Below are 18,817 nucleotides of genomic sequence, written 5' to 3'. Positions count from 1 at the left end.
GGAGGCAGAGACTAGAGTGATAGGTCTACAATCAAGGAACACCAAGGATTGCAGACAACCCCTAGAAGCTCAGAAGAGTCAAGAACCTTCAGAACCACTAGAACCTGCAGAGAGAGCATGTCCCTGCCAATATCTTGATTTTGGACTTCTAGCCTCCAGAACTCCTGTTTTAAGCCACACTGTGGTACTTTGTTATAGCAGCCTGAGTAAATAAATACAGGCAGATTAAAGAGTTTGGATTTTATTCTAAGAGGCATGGAAACAATTAGAGCATTTTAAGCAGAGAAACACACATCCTAGCTTTTATTTTATAAAGTTAAGTATGGATGCTATACAGAGAATAGATGGGCGGGGGGGGGTGGTGGTGGTACAAAAATAGAGAAAAGAACACTACTGAGGAGGTTATCATATGGTGCAGGCAAGAGGCATGGGTGGCTGAACTAGGGTAAAAATAGTGAAGACAAAATATTGGTTGGATTCAGGTGTATTTTGGAATTGAAATTAAGGTGATGGGAGAGAGAAAATGCAAACGCAAAGATAACTTCTAGATTTATTCACATAAACTTTGTTTTGATACTATATTTCTATTACATTAGTTTAAAACATTAGCATTTTACTTGTTGCTCACTTAGTTAACTTTGAGGAAGACTCGCTTGTCTCTAAGATTCTAAATATTCCTCCTCTACTACTCAAGCAGTAAACCTGCAAAATACAAGATAGGCTCTATGCAGAACTTCTGGGAGAAGACATGAAAAGAAGATGAGCATCCACATTTCCTCATCTGGGAAATGGACAGTGAGAATTGACGTGATTTCATGCTGCCCAACAAACTGCAGGGGAGTGAAGAGAACACAGGACTCAGAGAGGCTGGAATTCTAATCCTGGTCCTGCCCCCAATTCACATGGGACTCTGAGGAAACCACTTAATACCTCTGGGCTTCATCTTCCCAAGCCATTAAATGAGAGTGTGTGCGTGCTGAGTTGCTTTAGTTGTGTCCAACTCGTTGCAGCCCTATGGACTGTAACCTGTCAGACTCCTCTGTCCATGGGATTCTCCAGGCAAGAATTCTGGAGTAGATTGCCATGCCCTTCTCCAGGGGATCTTCCCAACCCAGGAACAGAACTTGCATCTCTTACGTCTCCTGCATTGGCAGGCAGGTTCTTTACCACTAGCACCACCTGGGAAGCCCTAAATGAGGATGGGGTTGTTGGGATTTATTTATTATTTTTGGCTACACCACACAGCATGAGGGATCTTAGTCCCCCTGATCAGAGATTGAACCCATGCCCCCTGCAGCGGAAGCATGGAGTCTTAACCACTGGACTTCCAGGGAAGTCCGGGTTGTTGGTTTCTAAGTTCTCTTTCAACTCATAATGTTGTTTATGTACCTTGCATTAGACGAGTTTTGAAAACAAAGAGTTTGAGATAAAACCAGTGTCAGTGCCATGTTTTGAATGTCGACTAGAAGAAATGTGGCATCCTAAATATCTTTGGAACTTTGTTTCTGGGACTATAGAAAGCTATGCTGTTTGGATCAACTGAAAACAACTGCTAACAATGGATAAAATGTAAGATTAGCAAAAGTAGGAGGGGCTAACAATATATAATATAAAGAATAATTGGGCCCAAATACAGGTGAAATCTAGGCCTTGGAATTGCCAAAGATCCCAGGGTTCACCCAAAGGGTTAAAACCTCTGGGTAAGGGTGAGCCAGCCGTAAACTTGTCCTGTTTCACCCCGCCCACACTGGACTCGCAGGAAAGTTGCCTTGACACAGGGGGAGGGGGTGTGCAGAATCCCTGGGAAGATATTGCCACAGGCCAGAGCTCACATAGGTTTGCAGCCCAAATTCACAAAACTTGGGTCACCAAGGAAACTCTAGGCTGTGAAGTTAGTTTAAAAATTACCCAATCTGGCAGTGCTCCCAGATTACCTGAAAAAACAAACTCAAATCATTACTGGAGAAAGGTCTCAAAGAAATCTCCAAAATAATTTTTCAAAGTCAATGAATAACACAGCTCAAACACACAAGAAAAAGCAAGGAACCAAGCAAGAATGGGCAATAAAAACACACAGCAATCAAACTCTAGAAAAACTTAAGATATTTCAATTATCAGACTGAGATTATAAAAGCAACTCTGATATTCTATATAAAGATATAAAAGACAAGTTTGAAAATATCTCTGGAGAACAGAAAACTATAAAAATAACAGCAAAACTACAAAAGAACCAACTTGAACTTCTATACAATAACTAAAACTAAAAACTAAATAAACAGATCTAACAGCATACTAAAGATAGCTTCCAGGTGACTCAAGGGTAAAAATCCACCTGCCAGGCAGGAGACATGTTTCAATCTGTGGATAGGGAAGATTTCCTGGAGAAGAAAATGACAACCTGCTGCAGTATTCTTGCCTGGGAAACCCCATGGACAGAGGAGCCTGGTGGGTTATAGTCCATGGGGTCACAAAGAGTTGGACATGACTTAGCAACTAAACAACAACAAATATAGCTAAAGAATGAATTAGTGAGCCAGAAGATATGTCAGAAGAAATTCATTAAAAAGTAGATAAATACACAAAAACTATGGAAGGAAGGTTAACAGACAAGGCAAATATAGACATTTTAACGTTAGAGTTTCAGAAAGAATGGAACAGAAGTTACATTTGAAAAGATAATGGCTTAGAATTTTCCAGAGCTGATGAAAATTCTAATACACAGATTCATGAAGTCCAACAAATTCTAAACAAGATAAATAAAAAAGAAATCCATAGGTAGACACAACAGAATGAAATTGTAGAATATTGAAGAAAAAGAAAAAAAATCTTAAAATTAGCTTAAAAATACAAAACCTTATTTGAGGGAACACTCCAATATGTCAGATGGATAGCTAAGTTCTTTACAACAATGTACCCCAGGAGATAAACAGGATAATATCTTCAGTGTGCTGCAAGGAAACAAAAACCTAGAATTCTACAACCAGACCCAGAAAAAACATTTTTTTCCAAAAGTGAAGATGAACTAACGGTACTTTTAGACAACAAAAGCTAAGAGAATTCCTCACTAGAGGATCTATAAAAGAGACTTCTAAAAGATGTACTGCAGGCAAATGGAAAGTGATTTTGGGTAGGATGTATGATATGTGAAAAGGAATGAAGAATTTTTAAGTGGTAAGTAAGCAAGTGAATCTAAATGAAAATGACTCTACAAAACAAAAATAATTGTTTTAAGGTGATTAACAAACAAAAAATAGTTAAGATGTATGTTGACAATAATATTCAAATACGGTGATAAATCGAGTTGAAAGTGTTTTAAGGTCCTTGTATTATCTGGGAAGAAGCAAATGTAAGATTAACTTTAGAAAACTCTACTATGTAAGCATGCTGTAATTTCTACAGCAATCAGTAATACACTAGAAAACGTAGTGCTTAAACTTCAAGGAGTAGAAAAGAAAGAATTATATACTTAAAAATCCAAAAGAAGGCAGGAAGACAGGTAAAAGGAACACAGAATGAGTGGGATGAATAGAATACACAAAATATGGATTTAAATCCAAATTTATCAAGAATTATTTTAAATATAAATGGACTAAATGTCTAGTTAAAAGATAAAGATTATTACACTGAACACTATGGATTAAAATGTGTCTCCCCACGAAAGATGTTAGCGTTCTAACCCCTAGCACCAGTGAATATGATCTTATTGGGAAATAGGGTCTTTGCAGATGATCAAGTTAAGATGAGCTCATTAGATTGGGGCCTAATTTACTATGACTGTGTCTTTATAAAAGGGGACAAACATGCACACAGGGAAGACAATTCACAAGCCAAAGAACAGTTGAGGCCCCCAGAAGCTAGGAGAGAGACCTACAAAAGGTCCTCCCTACCAGCCCTCAGAAAGAACCATCCTAGCTGACCTTGATCTGATTTCCAGCCTGCAGAACGGTGAGTCAATAAGTTTCTACTGTTCCATCAACAAATGAATAGATAAAGAAGATGTGGTATGTATACCCAATGAAATATTATTCAGATTAAAAGATTAAAATAATGCCTTTTGCAGCAACATAGATGGACCTAGAGATTATCATACTAAGTGAAGTAAGTCAGACAGAAAAAAACAATAAACACGTATATTCTACCCAGGGATTGAACCCGTGTTTCCTTTGTCTCCGGCATGCAGGCATATTCTTTACCTGTTGATCCTTCTGGAGGAGGAAATGGCAACCTACTCCAGTATTGCTGCCTGAAAAATCCCATGGACAGAGGAGACTGGTGGCTTACAGTCCAAAAGGGTCACAAAGAGCTGGGTACGACTGAGTGACTAAACACAACAGCAATATTAATGTTGTTATATATAATAATATATACAATTACAATAGAGATAAAATTATATACTACTATATAATATTATAGCTATATTATATAATATAGAATAAATATTTTCTTATATATGAAAGAATATATATACATATCACTGATTCAGTTTGCTCTATACCTGAAACTAACACAGCATTGTAAATCAACTATATTTCAATTAAAAATAAATAAAATTTTCTTAAAATTTTGTATTTTTTAAGTCATCCAGTTTGTTGTATTTTGTTGCAGGAGACCTAGGAAACTAATATACTGGGTTCTATTTTTTTAAACCATGTTTTCCCTCCCTTCACTTTTTAATGATGTTTTCCTCTCTCACTCCTTTGGAGGATAGCTTTGTTCACGTCCCTGCCCATAGCTTTCCCTGGGGACACATTGGTCTTTTAGGATCGCTCTATTTCTTCACACAAAACTCCCTCAGGGTTCTGCATCGATGCAGGAAGCGGGGTTGGGGAAAACTGAATACCTCACCGTGTTTAACCTTAGACTTCAGTCGAGAAAAACTTGCCTGTTGGAAATGCAAATCAGCTCCAACAACAAGAAGTTTGAGGCCAATGACCTAATTCCATTCCGAGGAGTCAGCCTGTCTGAGTCTACCCACACCTTTTCCTCCTTTCTCTTAGGAGAGATTAAACATGCAAGGGATGGAGGGGCCAGTATCTTTCGGCCTTGGGACCTGCTTTGGCAATATGCCCCTCAGTTAAATCTGAGGTCCCAGTTAACCAGTCTTTGCACAAACTTCTCAAGGAAAATAAAATTACCCCATGCGATATGCTGCCTGCATAATAATGAAGATAGAAGAGGATGCTCAGAGATGGGAGGGTAATGGTCTAGTAGTCTCTTGTGTTTTTCAGGGGAGCAAATGGGATGGGAATAACACGAGGATGCTGGAACTTTCTCCCACTAACTCTGTGTTGGGTTTAGATTCTCCTCTGGGCCCAGAGAGGTAGTGAAACTGGTGAAGAGCAACAGAGTGGGCAGGGGTGGGGGGAGGAGGTGGTGGCAGTGCTACTGTTCTGTCTGGGTGGGACTGAAAAGAATGACTTAAATTCCTCCTGATGGAGGGGATCTGGAGAGGAAACGATGAAGCCAGTACTCTATGAGTTATCAGGAGACAGAAGGAAGAAAAAGGAAAACAAAAATAACCATCACTGGCTAAAGTGGAATTCAGAAAAACAGATCCATCCATGTGAAATATTTAATGGAATGTCCACTCTGTCCTGTGACCCTGACAACCTTTAGTAGAGACCACACACTTAAAGGTATGTGAATTGCTATGATTGAGTTTCTTACGGAAATGGGGGAGGCTGCTAAGTTCTATGCATCAGCAGGCATGGGGTCAGCCTTGCAGATAAGAGGGGGGATGTGGAACACGTAGTTACAGGCATTCTGTCCACAGCAGAGCTCAGAGCAGTGGCGAGATGGAGCAGCTTATGTCAGTTCACAAGATATGATTGTTAAATATTCAGGAATATTGCACGTTGTTTGCAATATCTGTGTTTAAACACAGCAATTATTAAAAATTGAAGTGCATATACTTACAGAGTATTAATTAACTAAAATGTATTAAAAACAAAGGCAACAAGAGACTCAAAACTCACCACTTTGTAATTATTTTACTGCTGCATCTGTGTGAAAATACAGTTACAGGAGCGACACTGCAGCGCATCTTTTACCAACTCCACCTTCTGGAACATTACATTTGTGCCTTGAAATTGGCCATGTTGGGAATATTTACACCTTGGAAACTGGCAAATGCTACAAATAGGGCTGGATTTACTGTTGTGTTGACTCACAGGTTTAAGAGAGTAATGGAGAAAATACTTAAAATGCAAATTAAAGTGTGCCTTGTCTGTAGCCATTACACAGTGAACAGCATGAAAACAAACACTTTTTGTTTTCACCAACTGATATCCAATTCAGCAAAGTCAATCACATCCTTGACAAATGCGTGAAACTTCAACGTACAACTTCATTGTTTACATTTCTATTACTCCTCAAAATGAGTGAAAATACCAACTAACATTCATTTCTGAGTTACACTCAAAATGCTGATCAGAAAACATTCACCGGATACCACTGCCCCTGACCCACTGCTGAGCCTCACCTCTGATCACTGCTCAGCCCTAGGGTGGGGGTGGGGGTGTCACAGAAAAGCCACAGGAGAGACGCTCCCTGCGCCAGGCCCTGCACACTGTTCAGTCCCAGGGAAGGGCCCCGGCCTCCTGCCCGTGTAGTCATTTCCCTCATGGCCACAGGTGGTGCATCACACGCACCATCAGCAGGTGAGGGGCGGGAAGGAGGCACAGGAAGACTTAGATGCTGATTCTTCCCTTCCATACTATTAGACTACATTTAGTGTTCATAACTGTGACTCTCAAGGCAATACAAGATCTGGATAATCAAAGAAGGACTGAAACCCATTCAGTGGTTATAACGAAAACACATTTTAGAAAGAGGCTTTAAATAAGTGTTGAAATAAACAAAATCCTTTCTACTTTCAGCCACAGCATTCGTATAATTGAGATTTCTGGGAATTTGACATCCTTGTTACAGTGTCAAGAACACACACTTTTTCAGTGGGGAAAGGATGACAATAAAAAAGGAGGAACAAAACCAAAATGTTGTATTTACCCATGTTTTTTAGAAAATCACTTTCTTTGTAAAGTTAATTTTCCAGTTAATGGAAGACTGTCCTTTAAATTCTTAGCAGGGATTGCTAGTTCCTCCCAAATATCCATACCCCTTTCTTCATTAATTAATGCGATCCCTGAGTTTTAGCTCATCACCTTGTCACTCAGCACTACATTTTCTCACCTCCTGTGGAGCTAAGTGTGGCCAAGTGACTCAGTGAGTTCTGGCCAGTGAGTTCAAGCGTGAGGGTTGTGTGCAATTTTGAAGCTTTCATCCTTAAAGAGGAACAATGTGTCCTCCACTACCTCCGTCCCCATTCTGCTGGCTGGACTAGTCGGCTTGTGGGACCTGGAGGCGCCATCTCGGAGCATGAGGTGGAGACTGTATCTTAGGGTCGCACGGCGGTAGTCACCTCAACCGTGCGACCCAGGGACTGTACCCGCCTGGCGCCCCTGTCCATGGGGTTTTCCAGGCAAGAACACTGGAGTGGGTTGCTGTGCACTCCTTCAGAGGATCTTCCTGAAACAGGAATCAAACCCGCGTCTATTACGTCTCCTGCACTGTCAGGTGGGTTCTTCACCTCTAGCGCCCCTTGGGAAGCCCATTAGAATAGCGAAGCAACGATACAACAGAAGCCTGGGTCCTCAACACCGTGGAAGCATCAGAGCAGCCCCGGATGGCCTTCCCAGACGGTAACGTGAGAGAGAAATTAGTTTCTGTCATCCTTAAGCCTCTGTTCTTCAATCTTTGTTACAGCCGTTGAATTTGTTTTTAATATTTCGGGGATGATGTTCTTTCTACATGTTACGCTTTTCTCAGCTTGTTAAACAGAACAAAGTAATCCACTCTTTTTTGAATCATGAAACATAAATATTACTCTGAACAATAATGCAAAGAGACTACTGAAAGTCTAGAGTGCTCCTGACCTGACAGTTATGTGGCCTCAGACTGCAAGGCGTGATTAATTCCTGCCTAATTCCTGCCACTTTTCTGACTCCTCTCACTATGGAACTACCAAGGATATATAAGAAATACATGTATATATATATATAGTGCTTAGGCTCAGAGACTCAAACGTAGAAGTGTTCAGTGTTACTTATGACTATTATTGCTATTAGTCTTGATTACTGTTTTTGTGTATTGGGGACAAACGGCTATCCTAAAAACCCATCACTTTTTTCTCCTGCATAAATTATAAACGCACAGAAGCTGAAAATTCTGCTATTTGGAACCATTATATTCAGCTATGTCTACCGAATGGAAGCTGGTGTTTGTCCCTGGAGCAGATCCTCTCTCTTTATCTTTTTAAAAAGACCTCGATGATCTCCTTAGTCATGAAGTGTAAGGAAAGTCTACCTGTTGGGCTTGGGGAGTCTCTGAACTGACAACCTAAATCAACAGCAGATTCTTCAAGCTGAGATGTAAATGTTCTATTTGATAACGAGGAAGGTTGTTTTCATGGCCTTAAGGAGAAATTATGTTAAGAGGTTTTTCCTTCCTTTGACTGGGATGAGAAGGGGGCAATAAGGCCATAAAATGATGCTCTCACAGTAGTGAGCATGCCCCAGCAACGTGGCTGCAGACCTAGGCCAAGAGACATAGCCAGATGGGCCCTGGGAGGAGGGCTGACCCATGAACTCCGGAGCACTGACATCTGACCGCTAGTTAGACTCTTCCTTTTCTGCCTGTAATTTGCTCATGGTATTCTCAAGACACAGAGAGAGGGTTAAATCTCACAGCCCGTGTTCAGCTGTGCTTGGGTCTCAAAGGGAGAGGCTTGTCCTCATACTTGGACCTGAGAGATTTTCCACGTGTGCTGGGATAGAGGTGATTGACCAAGCCGCTTGGGACAGCACTAGGCAGGAAGTGGCAAATGTCAGTGAGCACAAACTGGGGATACAGTCGCTACAACAGGGCCTCCTCAGAATCTCCTGGGGAAAAGCCTGTCAAAGGCTCAGCACTTGTCATTTTATGATGATAACATTGCTAACATAAATATATCATGATAATGTACTGATATAATAAGTTATATTATTTATTATTTTATAACATTGATATTATTGTTCTAAATTATTAATATGAAATCATATAATTATACTTTCAGTATCCAGCTGTGTATGCTATTTTCCCCAAATATCTTCCCCTTTAAATCGAAGGCTATTAAACTTCGATAATCAAGCTTGTAAGAAATATGTCTACAACAGAGGTAAATAGACTCTGAGGAGGGTTTGGAAGCATTTTCTTAGTAATAAAGTACAAGATCTTTAAGGATAGACCAAGTAATCTTATTTCACTTGTTCAGGAGTTTATTTTTAACAACTCTGGCTCCTCAACTGTATCCCAGATAGTTAGAATTGCCCAAATGAGTGGCCATTTGGTAAATGAAATCAAACCATACAGTTTCCTTGTTGACTTCTCCACAATTAAAACCACTTTGTTAATGGTAAAATGGGGCTTCAGGGTCTAAGAAACTGCCAAAATAAAATCGGAGAGACTTAACAGGTTGTTAACTTTATTTTGCCAAGTAAGGACATTATTTTTTTAAGATTACCAAACCTTTGCAACATACAGCACTTTATAAACTTTTAACAACAAAATAGCAAGAAGCAGATATTTCAGAATAAAAGATGTTCGTTTAGTCTGTGAAGACTTAGATATTTTTCTCCTGTCACCATCAACAGGTCAGGACTTCATGCAGACTGGCATCTGGTTTGGAGCTGTTTTCCTGGAACATGAAGCCCATGGCTTGGGGAGATATCTGGGAGCTGCTGGCCTGAAGTAATTCCCACAATTCCCTCAAATATATGGGAGATGGACTAAAGGAAGAGTGGTGGCCTGTTATCCCCAAAAAAGAGACCTTATGAGCCATGGGAGTAAGACCCACCTGCTGTGTGTCAGCTAAGTGTTCCCAAAACTTTCTTCCTGCCCTGAGTTGTCTCTGAGCATTGGGAGCACTGAAAACTGCCCTTTTCAAGAGACGGGGAAACTGCAATTTGGGCTCATTCCATGGAGTGAATTTCCATTTTTCCTGGCCGCAGAAATGCTGTGTCTGTCAGTAATTTTCATTCTTGGGTCACAGCTCCCAGGGGAGCGGGAGAAAAGGCAAACAGGAGAGAAAAGTTTTCTGTGTGTTTCTTCAGTTCCTAGATTCACTCCCTGGCTTTAGCATGCAGAAGGGCTGCCCTGTTCCAGCCTTCCAGAAGCCATTTCCAGACCCCAGCAACTGTAGAGGTAGCTGAGCAGAGAGACCTGCCCTGGGCCAGCTTCAGAGAGACAGTTCTGGAACTGGTGTGTCCATGAGAAAAAGGAAGCTCTCTTTGTTAGGAAAAGAACCAGTGATGGAAGACTTTGCTGCAAGAGCTGGCCAGGTAAAAGCTTCTTTTACTAAAACCAGTGACCCCCAAAAAACTTTGAGTCACCTTCCCCTTACCCCACTGCATCTATTTCCCAGCAGTTGGAAGAACTATGGAGAGCCAAGGGGACAGAGGTTGAATTCATGACCGATCCTTCCGGAAGCTTTGTCTTTCTGCTGACCGGAAATAATTGCCATACATTTTCCTAAATATATGAGAGTTAATTGCCAATTTGCATCTTGGTTTGAGTATTCAGATCTCAAGGTGAAAACATAAGCCCTTTATTTCAGGAAAAATAGACAAAGGAAAATGTCTGAAGCTCATTTTCTAATGCCCAAAAGGCTCATGGAAAACAACTCAGTGATCTTTCTTCTCTAGCAGACTCTTCAAAAACATCTTGGAGGAGAAGCACTCCCTCGGGTTCGAGTCATTTTATGTGATTTCAGTTACATCAGAGAATTTATTCTCCACCCCCTCAAGCCTCGCCAAATCATTAATTCTTGAAAGAGTAACAGGACTTTCATTTCGCTTGATGTGCCTCCTTGTAGCCAAACTTGACGTCAGCACCTTTTGTAAGCAGGAAACTATGAATTAACACCCTGAATTTTCATGATGAGTCCCCTTATTGAGGCTCTGTTAGGGAAAATTCTTCACATCCTTTGACACTAGCTTGCTCGCATTATTAATTTAAATGTCTCAGGAACATCATCTGCTTCTACTAAAATTAATGACAAATGAGTTCTGGAAAGTGGCTTCCAGAGCCGCCCTCATAAGAACAGTCAGGGGAAAGCTCAGTGTCTGAAACGCCAATTGAGATGCGAAGCTTAATAACGTGTGTTTAGCTATGACCCTAAAATCTGCTCGCCTTACAACTTTCCCCATCTGGTGTAATTTGCTTTCTCTACTTGTAAAAATGCACAGGACAGCAACAGCATGTATTGTGTGCCATGTTGCAACAATGAAGCCTTGTCTGTCACGTTCTTCATCAAGAGAAACTTATTTCTCACCCTGTCTTTACCCAACTTCCAACCTTTCATTACACTTTGTGTTGGAGGTCTGCCCAAGCATCATGCCCCGGCCCAATCCCACTTTGGAGAAAGGAGATGATGGAGCCATACCTTGTACCCGGGTTTCCGCCCTCTTTTCTTTGGGATCTTCACTGCTGGTAAAGAACCAGCTGAAGCAGAATAAATGTTATGAACTGCCATCTTCATAGGTGTCGAGTGAAGTGGGGGTCGGCCTCGCTTTCTCCCCGGGATCCTCTGAGACTGCATTTCTGCTGGTGCCAGTCTTACAGAAGGAAGTGACAAATCGCTCACAGGCAGAAGAGGTGCTAAGAATTAGTCCAGACACAAAGCAAAACAAAAACAGAAGTGTTTGTTTGGTTTGCAAGGCAAACATGGATCCGGTTTGGTGATTTTGGCCATACCTACCCCTTATGGGAGGGGAAGACCAAATAGGAGAGAGCCAGGCATTAGTTGGAGCTTTTAAAGTGCTTTTGGGCTCCTGGTATAATTTCAAGGATAGTGAATTTCCATGGGACTATAGTGAAGTAGGGAGGATACTGGCTAGGTGAAGAGGACAACAGATTCCCAGCAACCACTACAACCAATAGTGTCATCAGCAAGGAGACACTTTTATCAATATGCCTCAACTTCCCAGTTAGTTCAACTTTGAACTGAAATAATAATAGCATTAAATAAACACAACCAGTTTTTCTCACATTCACTCCTATCCCTTTGACTGGGTAACAAACAGTTATACATTTTTTCCCCCATGAAATAAATTTAATAATAGAAATAAATTGTATTAAAGTTGATTATGTTCCTCAATCAAAATGTGGACAGAGATTTGCATACAGAGGTGTTCATTTTTACATGATCCAGCTTCCAAACTCTCAAAAATAAAATGAATAGAGCCCAATAACAAGCAATGGGGGAATGGTTAATACATCTACAGAATAACACAATCAGCTAGATACAAGCCTTTAACAATACTCTTTTTAACAACATGAGGTTGAGTGAAAAAGCATCACACAAACTTCAGGTGAAAGTTATCTCAACTCTGCAAAATTTTATGTGGTGATAAAGTGGAAGGAAATGTGCTAAAATGCGGCCAATAGCAAAGATGGTGGGACTATGCGTAACTGTTCACCATGTACAAATCCTTTCCCCCTTGGACTACTCTGCTCAGCATTAAAAATACTTAAAATAAGTGCTCCACCTAGGGATTGAACCCACACCCCCTGCTTTGGAAGGCAAAGTCTTAACCATTGGACCACCAGAGAAGTCCTACAAAACTCCTCTTGTTGAATAGGTTTTGAAGATTAAAGAAAGGGTAATAAATTAATTAGTACTTTACCCTAAGAATTCATATTACTCAAAACTACACTTAACTATCCCCAAATTTCTCAATAGGCCAGAAATAACTTCCTAAGGAAAAACAGTCATCTTTTAAACTGGATTCTCTTTTTCTACCTCCCTCTCCCTAGAGGGAGGAAAAACCAGGACTTGTGCTGCTTTCCAAGTCCTTCTATAGAAAACACATCCATCTCAGGAGCATGAAGGACCTTTCCAGGTAACTAAATTGATCAACAGACTTCATGCCAATGGAACAACAGTGAAGTATTTTCAGTGGAATACTAAGTACCTCTGTAGCTGGGGAGATACTTGGAGAGAGTCTTCTCACAGTCCTCTCAATTCACAAAACACCTGAATGATTACATGCTGTATTTCATTCATCAATCAGGAAGATGCTGTTCCCCAATTCCTTGTTACAAATATATACCATTTTAACACAGAGACAAATCCAATTTTAAGTAATGGGACAGAAAGTTTTAAAAAACTAAATAGGTTATTTTAACCACTGGGGAGTCTCAAAATAACTTCTTGGAATAAATTTCAGAGAACTGGAGGAAAGCATCTACAAAGTGGTCCTTTCAGTAACAAATCCAGACATTCTGGAAAAGATGGTGTCAAAAGTCCAGGGTCCCTCAAATCTCTCTTTCCAAAACCAAGATATGAACAAAGAAAAGTAAGAATAGCAAATATGAATACTTTTATTTTTAAGCACCAATATTAGAATACAGTGGAAACAAGATGCAAATTTTTTAGGGAAAATGTAACTATGGATGATAGACAACCATAATTTATCAAATGTTTAAGGATAAGGTCAAAATTAATAGTAAACTAAAATACTCAAAGATATATTAAGAGGCTGTCATCGAGCATAAAGAGTTTCTATGTGTCTTAAAAAAAAATTTCTTTAAGAATGAACAATAAAAATTCCTAAAAACAAACAAAGAACACCCAAAAGCAAATGGAAAAAAATCTATAAACATTTGGGCAGAACAAACAGATCATTTACAGTGAGAAAAATAAAAAGGCTAGCTGTCTTCAGTACCATTAGCCAGAAGATACTGGAATCAGTATGATGGTCATTTTTCCAGTTATTTAGAGTCTCCAAACTTCCTCCCATCACAGGGACTTTGCACATATAGTTTCCTTTGCCTACATTGCTCCTTCCTCTTGCTCTGGCTTAGTCCTCTCATTCTTCATCGGTTAACTCAACAAAACTCACCTTGAATTCTCATTAGAGTTTCCTAAGCTTAGAATTCCTCAGCTGTGACAATTGCATGTAAAGCATCCACAATGGAACTTGGACAAGAGAAGCCGATTGGGATGTGAAGATATGCCACTTGCAATACCTCTAATCTAGCAGTCATCTTTTTTTCTGCCAACATTTATGACACCAGGGTGAGCGAACTTGTTTGCTTGCCAAGGATAAAAGTTCAGACCCTTCACTATTTTTCATACAGAGTTAATAAGCAGTAGAAGGATTCATTTGATAAAAATAATAGTTTTTGAAATTATAATTATGCCCCAAAATAAGACTTGAATAAAGAAAAAGTTTATCATTGGACAAATAAGTATTTTAAAAATATAATTTTTACCTAAATTATTCTATAAATTAAGTGCAATCACATTAAAAATCCAAACTGATTTTAGGGGGGAAAAAAAGACAAAACAAGTCTCAGGACAGACTTTCCCTTCTGTTGCTTAAAATGTGTTTTTTGCTGTTGTTTAGTCACTAAGTCATGTCTGACTCTTTTGCAACTCCAGGGACTGTAGCCTGCCAGGCTCCCCTGTCCATGGGAGAAAACTGTAAAAATGGCAGTAGTTTTGGTACAGAAATAAGCAATCATATCAATAGAAAAGTTAGTCCAGAAATTAAACTTATATTAAGTTTTCATTTGTTTGAAATTTAGGATCATTTCATATCAATGGAGACAGCTCAATAAATGGCTTGTGGACAAAGGGCACTTAGAAACCAATAAAATTTTACTATATTTATAAATCCTAGAGATATCTAAGACTAATACATACAAAAATAAAAGAAATATTAAGAAGTGCTGGAGACAATATAAGTCAATATTTTTATACTCTTGGGATTGGAAAGGAGTTTCTAAATATGATGGAAAACTTGGGAAGTGGACATGGAAAGACTGATAGACATGGCCACAAATGCCTTCATACAGGAAAAGTAAAATCATGGAGAAGGTTGAAAATAAATGAAAATCTGAGGAAACTATTTGCTACGTATGGAACCAACAGAAGGTTAATATAAAGAACCCTTTTAAATTATTAAAATAAAAATGACACTCCAATAGAAAAAATGGGCAAAGGACATGGAAAACTCACAAAAAGCACAGGCTATGTTAGAGAAGGCAAGAAAGAAAAGAACAGGAGAAGGAAGAGGGGGTGGAAAGAAGGAAGAAAGAGAAATAAATGATCAGTTATTACAAAAAAAAAAGATTCTGAACTTTACTGGTTATTTCCCAAAAAGTAAATTGAGGTATCATTTGTCATTTATCAGGCTGACAAATGTGAATAACTCCGACAATACTATATGTTGGTGAGGGTATAGAGGACATTTCCATTTATTGTTGGCAGAGTTAGAAATTGGCTAACTTTTCTGGAGGGCAGTTTGAAAATCAGTTACAAACCTTATTGCTGGGCTGTAGCTCAGTTGGTAAAGAATCTGCCTGCAGTGCAGGAGACCCGGGTTTGATCCCTGGGTCGGGAAGATCCCCTGGAGGAGGAAATGGCAACCCACTCCAGTATTCTTGCCTGGAAAACCCTATGGACAGAGGAGCCTGGCGGACTACGGTCCATGGGGTCACAAAGAGTCAGACATAGCTTAGTGACCAAACCACCAGCATTTACAAACTTTATACATGCACGCTTCCTATTCTAGCTATATCACTCTTAAGGATTTGTCCTAAGAAGATAATCTGGGAGGAAAACAAAAATATAAGGCTAAGGACATTCTTCAAACATTGCTTATGTTAATAATAGTAAAATACTGAAAGCAATCAAAATACCTCTCACAGCAGCCTCAGTTTAGTAAATTATTTCACATTCATAAAATGGAATACATGCATCTATAAAGACTGTAAAGCAGCATTTACAGTATGATTCTATTCATAACCTTTATATATATACAGATTGAAATAAATCTGCATGTGCTTAGGCATAGAAAGAGGTCTAGGAAAGATAATCATCAAAAAGACTGATAGTAGTGGTCTCTGGGCAAAAGAATACTGAAAGATGCTTTTGCTTTCTTTTTTGTACCATTCTGCATTATTTGAAAACTTTAAACCATAGGTAGGAAAGCAGTTTAAAGGGAAAAATAAACAATGAGTGACTAATTCTCATTCTCTGAAAGTTTCTATTGGAAACTTTTGTTTCTTTCGATGGCCTTTGTTTTCTTGTTTTCTAAAGGTTTGGGCTCCAAAGCCACAGAACTTCACTGACCACTGCTTTAACATCTCAAGTAAATTGCAACAAAAGGCAAAAAGACGTTATAACCAGTATTACAGAGAAAGTTGTTTCAGAGCTAAGAAGACTATTCATAAACAGATGGTGGATGGGGAGCTCTGCTGAGCCCCTAAGAGAACAAGCTCACCACCCTTACCCACATTGATACCACGTCCTGCAGGCTCTTCTATCTAGCTGGCTACTGGGTTACTGCTCTCCGCCCAGAGATTTCCATTTATCTCCAAAGACCTTCGAAGACCTCAAATGCTGTCCAAGGACATTTGAGCCATGAACACATAATCTGATATCACCAATCATATAAATCATTTGAGAACTGTCAAAATCTCAAGGTGTATATGACACCTCTGAATTTCTCTGCTTTCTCTTGAGGACTTCAGTGAATACAGATGGCCTCTGTTCACCTCAGAATCGGAGTCATCTTGGAGCAAAGAGTTTTAGTAAACATTAAAAGATTCTGTCCCTAGAACAACATAACATTCAAGTCTCTAAATTTCCATGTTATAACCTCTTAAGTAGTTGTCAAATCCTGGCAACATATTAAATCAAGAGATTTGCTGCTGGTTTCCTAAGTCTCCTACTTCTCACAGCCCCCTGCCCTCAGAAAAAAAGGCTTGGCTAGAAATATTATAGCTGAAGCCAAGAGAAACTAAGATCTGGTCTATGAATTTGGGGATGACAGTTTCCCTGTTCCCTTGCAAATATAATACATGTAAATATAGATCCTGGCTAATGGTGCTTCACCAAGGTAAAGAATAAGGAATTATCAAATTCAAAGCACACACCAATCCCATGGGGCCACTGAGTCACCTAATTCAATCCTGAGGCATGTGTGACATATCCACTCATTCATTCACTCTTTCATTTATTAATTTATCCAACAAACATCTGCTGAATATGCAGTGAGTGTCGAGTATTGTGCATAGGCACTTGGATTACAGATGAGAATAAATAATTCACATCTCAGATATTCACTGTGGAGAAGCAGACAAGTAAGGAGGCAACAATAATACATGGAGTAGAGGGTATAACAAAGATTTCCTATTAAACAACATGTGAACATCAGGGATGAAAGAAGTCATTCTTTTAACTGGGTTGGAAATCGTGGAGGCAGGAGAAGCACAGAAAAGTTGACATCAGAGCCTGGCTTTTCCAAGCAGAAGAAGCAAAGTGCGCAGAACCAGCAACAGAGTAGGTATGTGCAGGGATGCTTGGTGGTCCCTGGAGAAGGGGTGGGCCACCCAGACTGGAGGCAGGGGCAATGGCTGCCTGTTGCCTCTGAAAGTATGGGAGGAGGTAGTTACAAGGTTCCCTAACCTCCTAATGGACTTGAGATTATTTCCTTCTGCATGGGATGGGTTCCTGACCTTAGTGTCACGCTGTTTCTCATTGTCACTTTATAAGTACAACCAGAATCCTATTTTCTCTTGTTCTGGGGCAACAGTTGAACTCACCATAAGCCAGAATTTCTAGTGTCTTTTTTTTTTTTTTTTACCAGCATCCGCATATGCACCTTAATAGTCACAGCTCCCCACGCTGTTTAGGTCTGTATGTGAGGTGTTTTCAAGCAACTAAGATGTGCCTTGCCATCTATCTAAAATTCGGCTGCTCTCCATGGTGGCCCAAGTCCTTCTGCTTCAGAGACTTTCCCTTCTGCATACTGGTCTCTCTCTTCTCTCAACTTTCTTATGGCCTCTTGCCTGCGCCACTAGTTTCAGCAGGCACTGACTAAATGATGGTTGATATCACTCTCTCATTGTTTCATGCACATAAATGATTTCTGCCCACCCCTGGAGGCCAGGGGCTGTGTTTCTTTCATCTGTCATTCTGCACTTCAAAGCACCTGGTACAACGTTGCCCCCACAGAGCACACCTGGCACCTGTGCAACACTCTTCACCGTGGAGGCTGCCATCTCACTGAGGCTCATGGCCCACAGTCAGGGTCAAAGCTCTGCATTCAAATGTTTTCATTTTGGGTAGAAACATATCAGTATAATAGAACACTTTACTGGCCGACGAAAGCTTCATGCCATAAGAAGCGGGACAATATAATCCGTTGAATGGAAAAGTATATTCCCTTAAGATACATTTCCCCCCCCAGTTCTGTCACAAGTATTGGGCCAACAGAAGCCAAAACCAACATTCATGTGGACTCACTCCCAGCACTCACTTTTTGCTCTCTGATACTATTTTTCACTTAAAATAAAACCAACACTCCTTAGAGAGCTGATTCCATATCTGGGGGACAGAGAAAGGTCAGAATTAGCTTGGAACATATTATTATTATCAGACAAGGATGACTGCTAAGAGGACAAAGAAGCAAGTTGTAACGATTTATGAATCAACAATAATAAATGGTGATATAGTAAATTGGAAAGATTGTGAAAGGCTATGAGTTCTTTATGATATTCAGAAGACTAAGCTAAGGTGCACCAAACTCTATTTATAATTTTTTTAATGCAATAGAAGTAAGAATAGAATAAAACATAATTTATATTTCTTTTGTTGATTTTAATAAGTTAGGGGAGTTTTGTTGTTGCCATCATCATTTAATCACAAAGTTGTGTCTGACTCTTTTGCAACGCCATGGACTGTAGCCTGCCAGGCTCCTCTGTCCGT

The 18,817-nt window shown here is 39.8% G+C and overlaps 1 protein-coding gene across 1 annotated transcript in view; it reads right to left on the bottom strand.

Annotated features, from left to right (window-relative positions):
* The window catches only part of SCML4 (Scm polycomb group protein like 4), a 108,041-nt gene that overhangs the window by 56,758 nt on the left and 32,466 nt on the right, over positions 1–18,817 (bottom strand). The window contains exon 2 of the mRNA XM_065911520.1: positions 11,480–11,694. Coding sequence (XP_065767592.1) covers positions 11,480–11,635 — 156 coding nt within the window. The 5' untranslated portion in view covers positions 11,636–11,694. The remainder of the gene's footprint in view (positions 1–11,479; positions 11,695–18,817) is intronic.

This window comes from Muntiacus reevesi, chromosome 19 (genome assembly GCF_963930625.1).
Source record: "Muntiacus reevesi chromosome 19, mMunRee1.1, whole genome shotgun sequence".
NCBI lineage: Eukaryota > Metazoa > Chordata > Mammalia > Artiodactyla > Cervidae > Muntiacus > Muntiacus reevesi.
Note: the sequence above shows the minus strand (reverse complement) of the source record. Positions and strands in the feature narration are given on the sequence as shown.